The sequence below is a fragment of the Lampetra fluviatilis genome, unplaced genomic scaffold, assembly GCF_964198595.1.
Source record: "Lampetra fluviatilis unplaced genomic scaffold, kcLamFluv1.1 SCAFFOLD_1000, whole genome shotgun sequence".
Taxonomy (NCBI): domain Eukaryota; kingdom Metazoa; phylum Chordata; class Hyperoartia; order Petromyzontiformes; family Petromyzontidae; genus Lampetra; species Lampetra fluviatilis.
This window is the reverse complement of record NW_027620922.1, coordinates 24,458-34,462: the sequence shown is the minus strand read 5'-3', so window position 1 is coordinate 34,462 and position 10,005 is coordinate 24,458. Positions and strand designations below refer to the sequence as shown.

At 53.4% G+C, this 10,005-nt stretch overlaps 1 protein-coding gene across 1 annotated transcript in view; it reads right to left on the bottom strand.

The window, feature by feature from the left end:
* Positions 1-253: 253 nt before the first annotated feature.
* LMBRD2 (LMBR1 domain containing 2) overlaps positions 254-10,005 on the bottom strand; it is a gene marked incomplete at both ends in the record, with an annotated part of 28,539 nt that continues 18,787 nt past the window's right edge. The window contains 3 exon segments of the mRNA XM_078885015.1: positions 254-342; positions 344-362; positions 2,571-2,704. Coding sequence (XP_078741141.1) covers positions 254-342; positions 344-362; positions 2,571-2,704 — 242 coding nt within the window.

The following is a 10,005-nucleotide window of genomic DNA, read 5'->3' as shown; positions in this document are numbered from 1 at the left end:
ACCCACCCACCCACTCACCCACCCACCCACCCACCCACCCACTCACCCACCCACCCACCCACTCACCCACCCACCCACCCACCCACCCACCCACCCACTCACCCACTCACCCACTCACCCACTCACCACCCACCCACTCACCCACCCACCCACCCACCCACCCACTCACCCACTCACCCACTCACCCACCCACCCACCCACCCACTCACCCACTCACCCACTCACCCACCCACTCACCCACCCACCCACCCACCTGCGTGTAAGCTGTCTCGATGTGCGAGTGTTTGGAGATGTGGGTGTCGGATGTGGATGAGGGCCGAGGAAGTTGAGGCAGAGGGGAGGGGGTCAGGCGGCAGAAGAGCCTGCGAGCACAACAACAACAACAACAACAACATTAAACAACAACCACCACTACAACATTAAACAACAACCACCACAACATTAAACAACAACAACAACCACCACAACAACAATAAACAACAACCACCACAACATTAAACAACAACCACCACAACATAAACAACAACCACCACAACCATTAAACAACAACCACCACAACAATTATACAACAACAACAACCACCACAACAACATTAAACAACAACAACAACCACCACAACAACATTAAACAACCAACCACCACAACATTAAACAACAACCACCACAACATTAAACAACAACCACCACAACATTAAAACAACAACCACCACAACAATATACAACAACAACAACCACCACAACAACATTAAACAACAACCACCACCAACACCCTCACCACTACACTCACACAACACTCACCACTACACTCACCACTACACTCACCACTACACTCACTACTACACTCACCCCACACCACCCACCACACTCACCACCACACTCACCACTACACTCCCACCACACTCACCACTACACTCACCACCACACACCACCACTACACTCACCACCACACTCACCACCACACTCACCACCACACTCACCACTACACTCACCACCACACTCACCACTACACTCACCACCACACTCACCACCACACTCACCACTACACTCACCACTACACTCACCACTACACTCACCACCCTCACCACTACACTCACCACCACACTCACTACACTCACCACTACACTCACCCCTACACTCACCACTACACTCACCACTCCACTCACCACTACACTCACCACCACACTCACCACTAGACTCACCACTACACTCACCACTACACTCACCACTACACTCACCACCACTCACCACTACACTCACCACTACTCACCACTACACTCACCACTACACTCACCACTACACTCACTACACTCACCACCACACTCACCACTACACTCACCACCATACTCACTACACTCACCACTACACTCACCCCTACACTCACCACTACACTCACCACCACACTCACCACCACACTCACCACCACACTCACTACACTCACCACTACACTCACCCCTACACTCACCACTACACTCACCACTCCACTCACCACTACACTCACCACTACACTCACCACCACACTCACCACACTCACCACCACACTCACCACCACACTCACCACCACACTCACCACCACACTCACCACCACACTCACCACCACACTCACCACCACACTCACCACCACACTCACCACCACACTCACTACACTCACCACTACACTCACCCCTACACTCACCACTACACTCACCACTCCACTCACCACTACACTCACCACTACACTCACCACCACACTCACCACACTCACCACCACACTCACCACCACACTCACCACCACACTCACCACCACACTCACCACCACACTCACCACCACACTCACCACCACACTCACCACCACACTCACCACCACACTCACCACCACACTCACCCCCACACTCACCCCCACACTCACCACCACACTCACCACCACACTCACCACCACAATCACCACCAGACTCACCACTAGACTCACCACTACACTCACCACCACACTCACCACCACACTCACCACACTCACCACCACACTCACCACCACACTCACCACCACACTCACCACACTCACCACCACACTCACCACCACACTCACCACCACACTCACCACTAGTACACTCACCACTACCCTCACCACACTCACCACCACGCTCACCACCACGCTCACCACCACACTCACCACACTCACCACCACACTCACCACCACCACACTCACCACACTCACCACCACACTCACCACACTCACCACCACACTCACCACACTCACCACCACACTCACCACCACACTCACCACCACACTCACCACCACACTCACCACACCCACCCCCACACTCACCACACTCACCACACTCACCACCACACTCACCACCACACTCACCACCACACTCACCACACTCACCACCACGCTCACCACCACCCTCACCACGACGTACATGCCGCTGAAGAGCAGGCTGTGATGGTTGGTCTGGTGGTGAGTTACTCACCACACTCACCACACTCACCACACTCACCACCACACTCACCACCACGCTCACCACCACACTCACCACACTCACCACCCCACTCACCACCACGCTCACCACCACGCTCACCCTCACCACGACGTACATGCCGCTGAAGAGCAGGCTGTGGTGGTTGGTCTGGTGATGGGGCGCAAGGTGGTACAAGTTGAAGAGACGGATTCGGAACACCGTCGAGAAGGTGCACAAGCTGAGGTAGGCCATAGCCAGCAGACTCATCAGCTGTGACACACACACACAGTGACACACACACACAGTGACACACACACAGTGACACACACACAGTGACACACACAGTGACACAGAGACACACACAGTGACACACAAACAGTGACACAGAGACACACACAGTGACACACACACAGTGACACACACAGAGAAGGTGCACAAGCTGAGGTAGGCCATAGCCAGCAGACTCATCAGCTGTGAGACACACACAGTGACACACACACAGTGACACACACACAGTGACACGCACACAGTGACACACACACAGTGACACACACACAGTGACACAGAGACACACACAGTGACATACACACAGTGACACAGAGACACACACAGTGACACACACACAGTGACACACACAGAGAAGGTGCACAAGCTGAGGTAGGCCATAGCCAGCAGACTCATCAGCTGTGAGACACACACAGTGACACACACACAGTGACACACACAGTGACACACACACAGTGACACACACAGTGACACAGAGACACACACAGTGACATACACACAGTGACACAGAGACACACACAGTGACACACACACAGTGACACACACAGAGAAGGTGCACAAGCTGAGGTAGGCCATAGCCAGCAGACTCATCAGCTGTGAAACACACACAGTGACACACACACAGTGACACACACAGTGACACACACACAGTGACACACACAGTGACACAGAGACACACACAGTGACATACACACAGTGACACAGAGACACACACAGTGACACACACACAGTGACACACACAGAGAAGGTGCACAAGCTGAGGTAGGCCATAGCCAGCAGACTCATAAGCTGTGAGACACACACACAGTGACACACACACAGTGACACACACACAGTGACACACACAGTGACACACACACAGTGACACAAACACACAGTGACACACACAGTGACACACACACAGTGACACACACACACAGTGACACACACACACACAGTGACACACACACACAGTGACACACACACACACAGTGACACACACACAGTGACACACACACAGTGACACACACACAGTGACACACACACAGTGACACACACACACACAGTGACACACACACACACAGTGACACACACACAGAGACACACACACAGTGACACACACAGAGAAGGTGCACAGACTCAGGTAGGCCATAGCTAGCAAACTCATCAGCTGTGACACACACACAGTGAGACACACACAGACACACACACACAGTGACACACACAGTGAAACACACAGAGACACATACAGAGACACACACAGTGACACACACACACAGTGACACACACAGTGACACACACACACACAGTGACACACACAGAGACACACACACAGAGACACACACACAGTGACACACACAGAGACACACACACAGAGACACACACACACACAGTGACACACACAGAGACACACACACAGAGACACACACACACACAGTGACACACACAGAGACACACACACAGAGACACACAGAGACACACAGAGACACACAGTGAGAGACACACAGAGACACAGAGACACACACACACACAGTGACACACACAGAGACACACACACAGAGACACACACACACACACAGTGACACACACAGAGAATGTGCACAGACTCAGGTAGGCCATAGCTAGCAGACTCATCAGCTGTGTCACACAGAGAGACACACAGTGACACACACAGTGACACACACAGTGACACACACAGAGACACACACAGTGACACAGAGACACACACACACACAGTGACACACACACACACAGTGACACACACAGTGACACACACAGAGACACACACAGTGACACAGAGACACACACACACACAGTGACACACACAGTGACACACACAGAGACACACACAGTGACACAGAGACACACACACACACAGTGACACACACAGTGACACACACAGTGACACACACACACACAGTGACACACACAGTGACACACACAGTGACACACACAGTGACACACACAGTGACACACACAGTGACACAGAGACACACACACACACAGAGACACACACACACACAGTGACACACACAGAGACACACACACAGAGACACACAGAGACACACAGAGACACACAGTGAGAGACACACAGAGACACACACAGTGACACACACACACACAGTGACACAGAGACACACACACACACAGTGACACACACAGTGACACACACAGTGACACACACAGTGACACAGAGACACACACACACACAGTGACACACACAGTGACACACACAGTGACACACACACACACAGTGACACACACAGTGACACACACAGTGACACACACAGTGACACACACAGAGACACACACAGTGACACAGAGACACACACACACACAGTGACACACACAGTGACACACACAGTGACACACACAGTGACACACACAGTGACACACACACACAGTGACACACACAGTGACACACACACACACAGTGACACGCACACACAAAGAGACACACAGTGACACACACAGTGACACACACACAGTGACACACACACAGAGAGAGACACAGTGAGACACACAGTGAGACACACAGAGAGACACACAGTGAGACACACAGTGACACACACAGTGAGACACACAGTGACACACACAGTGACACACACACACAGTGACACACACACAGAGAGAGACACACAGTGAGACACACACACACAGTGACACACACACACAGAGACACACAGTGACACACACAGTGACACACACACAGTGACACAGTGACACACACACAGAGACACACACACACAGTGACACACACAGTGACACACACACAGAGAGAGACACACAGTGAGACACACAGAGAGACACACAGAAACACACAGTGAGACACACAGTGACACACACACACACACAGAGACACACAGTGACACACACACACAGTGACACACACACACACACACAGAGACACACAGTGACACACACACACAGTGACACACACACACACAGAGACACACAGTGACACACACACACAGTGACACACACACACACACACAGAGACACACAGTGACACACACACACAGTGACACACACACACACAGAGACACACAGTGACACACACACACAGTGACACACACACACAGAGACACACAGTGACACACACACACACAGACACACACACACACACACACAGACACACACACAGACACACAGAGACACACACACACAAACAAACACACACACAGGTACACACAGACACACACACACAAACAAACACACACACACACACAGGTACACACAGACACACACACACACACAGACACACACACACACACACTCACTCACCTCGACGGCGAGGTAGTTCTGCGTGGACTCTGCGTGAGAGATGATCAACGCGAAGACTGAGAGGACTGGCTTGGTGAGTGAGCTGGTGAGTGAGCTGGTGAGTGAGCTGGTGAGTGACTGAGTGAGTGAGCTGGTGAGTGACTGAGTGAGTGAGTGACTGAGTGAGTGAGTGACTGAGTGAGTGAGTGACTGAGTGAGTGACTGAGTGAGTGACTGAGTGACTGAGTGAGTGACTGAGTGAGTGAGCTGGTGAGTGAGCTGGTGAGTGACTGAGTGAGTGAGTGAGCTGGTGAGTGAGCTGGTGAGTGAGCTGGTGAGTGAGCTGGAGAGTGAGCTGGAGAGTGAGCTGGAGAGTGAGCTGGTGAGTGAGCTGGTGAGTGAGCTGGAGAGTGAGCTGGTGAGTGAGCTGGAGAGTGAGCTGGAGAGTGAGCTGGTGAGTGAGCTGGTGAGTGAGCTGGAGAGTGAGCTGGTGAGTGAACTGGAGAGTGAGCTGGTGAGTGAGCTGGAGAGTGAGCTGGTGAGTGAGCTGGAGAGTGAGCTGGTGAGTGAGCTGGTGAGTGAACTGGAGAGTGAGCTGGAGAGTGAACTGGTGAGTGAGCTGGTGAGTGAACTGGAGAGTGAGCTGGAGAGTGAGCTGGAGAGTGAGAGCTGGAGAGTGAGCTGGTGAGTGAGCTGGTGAGTGAGCTGGAGAGTGAGCTGGAGAGTGAGCTGGAGAGTGAGAGCTGGAGAGTGAGCTGGTGAGTGAGCTGGTGAGTGAGCTGGAGAGTGAGCTGGTGAGTGAGCTGGTGAGTGAGCTGGAGAGTGAGCTGGAGAGTGAGCTGGTGAGTGAGCTGGTGAGTGAGCTGGAGAGTGAGCTGGAGAGTGAGCTGGTGAGTGAGCTGGAGAGTGAGCTGGTGAGTGAGCTGGAGAGTGAACTGGTGAGTGAGCTGGAGAGTGAGCTGGAGAGTGAGCTGGTGAGTGAGCTGGTGAGTGAGCTGGTGAGTGAGCTGGAGAGTGAGCTGGAGAGTGAGCTGGAGAGTGAGCTGGTGAGTGAGCTGGTGAGTGAGCTGGAGAGTGAGCTGGTGAGTGAGCTGGTGAGTGAGCTGGAGAGTGAGCTGGAGAGTGAGCTGGTGAGTGAACTGGTGAGTGAGCTGGAGAGTGAGCTGGAGAGTGAGCTGGTGAGTGAGCTGGTGAGTGAGCTGGTGAGTGAGCTGGAGAGTGAGCTGGTGAGTGAGCTGGTGAGTGAGCTGGTGAGTGAGCTGGAGAGTGAGCTGGTGAGTGAGCTGGTGAGTGAGCTGGTGAGTGAGCTGGTGAGTGAGCTGGTGAGTGAGCTGGTGAGTGAGCTGGTGAGTGAGCTGGTGAGTGAGCTGGAGAGTGAGCTGGTGAGTGAACTGGAGAGTGAGCTGGAGAGTGAGCTGGTGAGTGAGCTGGAGAGTGAGCTGGAGAGTGAACTGGAGAGTGAGCTGGAGAGTGAGCTGGTGAGTGAGCTGGTGAGTGAGCTGGAGAGTGAGCTGGTGAGTGAGCTGGTGAGTGAGCTGGAGAGTGAGCTGGAGAGTGAGCTGGTGAGTGAACTGGTGAGTGAGCTGGAGAGTGAGCTGGAGAGTGAGCTGGTGAGTGAGCTGGAGAGTGAGCTGGTGAGTGAGCTGGAGAGTGAGCTGGTGAGTGAGCTGGTGAGTGAACTGGTGAGTGAGCTGGAGAGTGAGCTGGAGAGTGAGCTGGAGAGTGAGCTGGTGAGTGAGCTGGAGAGTGAGCTGGTGAGTGAGCTGGTGAGTGAGCTGGAGAGTGAGCTGGGAGTGAACTGGTGAGTGAGCTGGTGAGTGAGCTGGTGAGTGAGCTGGAGAGTGAGCTGGAGAGTGAGCTGGTGAGTGAGCTGGAGAGTGAGCTGGTGAGTGAACTGGAGAGTGAGCTGGAGAGTGAGCTGGTGAGTGAGCTGGTGAGTGAGCTGGAGAGTGAGCTGGTGAGTGAGCTGGAGAGTGAGCTGGTGAGTGAGCTGGTGAGTGAGCTGGAGAGTGAGCTGGTGAGTGAGCTGGTGAGTGAGCTGGTGAGTGAACTGGTGAGTGAGCTGGTGAGTGAACTGGTGAGTGAACTGGAGAGTGAGCTGGTGAGTGAACTGGTGAGTGAGCTGGTGAGTGAACTGGTGAGTGAACTGGAGAGTGAGCTGGTGAGTGAGCTGGTGAGTGAGCTGGTGAGTGAGCTGGTGAGTGAGTGAGCTGGTGAGTGAGTGAGTGAGTGAGCTGGTGAGTGAGTGAGTGAGCTGGTGAGTGAGCTGGAGAGTGAGCTGGTGAGTGAGCTGGTGAGTGAGCTGGTGAGTGAGCTGGTGAGTGAGTGAGTGAGTGAGTGAGCTGGTGAGTGAGCTGGTGAGTGAGCTGGTGAGTGAGCTGGTGAGTGAGTGAGTGAGTGAGTGAGTGAGCTGGTGAGTGAGTGAGTGAGTGAGCTGGTGAGTGAGTGAGTGAGCTGGTGAGTGAGCTGGAGAGTGAGCTGGAGAGTGAACTGGAGAGTGAGCTGGTGAGTGAGTGAGCTGGTGAGTGAGTGAGTGAGTGAGCTGGTGAGTGAGTGAGTGAGTGAGCTGGTGAGTGAGTGAGTGAGTGAGCTGGTGAGTGAGTGAGTGAGTGAGTGAGCTGGTGAGTGAGTGAGTGAGTGAGCTGGTGAGTGAGTGAGTGAGCTGGTGAGTGAGCTGGTGAGTGAGCTGGTGAGTGAGCTGGTGAGTGACTGAGTGAGTGAGTGAGCTGGTGAGTGAGTGAGTGAGCTGGTGAGTGACTGAGTGAGTGAGCTGGTGAGTGAGTGAGTGAGTGAGCTGGTGAGTGAGTGAGTGAGTGAGCTGGTGAGTGAGTGAGCGAGCGACTGAGTGAGTGACTAACTAACTGACTAACTGACTGACTAAGTGACTGACTGACTGACTGAGTGACTGACTGACTGACTGACCAACTCACTCACCTCGATGGCGAGGTAGTTCTGCGTGGACTCTGCGTGAGAGATGATCAACGCGAACACCGACAGGACTGGCTTGGTGAGTGAGCTGGTGAGTGAGCTGGTGAGTGAGCTGGTGAGTGAGCTGGTGAGTGAGCTGGTGAGTGAGCTGGTGAGTGAGTGACTGAGTGAGTGAGTGACTGAGTGACTGAGTGAGTGAGTGAGTGACTGAATGAGCGAGTGACTGAGTGAGCGAGCTGGTGAGTGAGTGAGTGAGTGAGCTGGTGAGTGAGCTGGTGAGTGAGTGACTGAGTGAGTGAGTGACTGAGTGACTGAGTGAGTGAGTGAGTGACTGAATGAGCGAGTGACTGAGTGAGCGAGCTGGTGAGTGACTGAGTGACTGAGTGAGTGAGCGAGCGAGCGAGCGACTGACTGAGTGAGTGAGTGACTAACTAACTGACTAACTGACTAACTGACTGACTGAGTGACTGACTGACTGACTGAACAACTCACTCACCTCGATGGCGAGGTAGTTCTGCGTGGACTCGGCGTGAGAGATGATCAACGCGAACACCGACAGGACTGGCTTGGTGAGTGAGCTGGTGAGTGACTGAGTGACTGAGTGAGTGAGTGAGCTGGTGAGTGACTGAATGAGTGAGCTGGTGAGTGACTGAGTGAGTGACTGAGTGAGTGACTGAGTGACTGAGTGACTGACTGAGTGACTGAGAGACACTCACTCAGACACTCAGTCACTTACTCAGTCAGAGTGTCTCAGTGAGTGAATTTCTGAGTGAGCGAGTGACTGACTGACTGAGTGACTGATTGTCTGAGTGACTGACTGAGTGACTGACTGAGTGACTGACTGACTGACTGAGTGAGCGAGTGTCTGAGTGACTGAGCGAGCGACTGACTGACTAAGTGACTGACTGACTGACTGAACAACTCACTCACCTCGATGGCGAGGTAGTTCTGCGTGGACTCTGCGTGGGAGATGATCAACGCGAACACCGACAGGACTGGCTTGGTGAGTGAGCTGGTGAGTGACTGAGTGACTGAGTGAGTGAGTGAGCTGGTGAGTGACTGAATGAGTGAGCTGGTGAGTGACTGAGTGAGTGACTGAGTGAGTGACTGAGTGA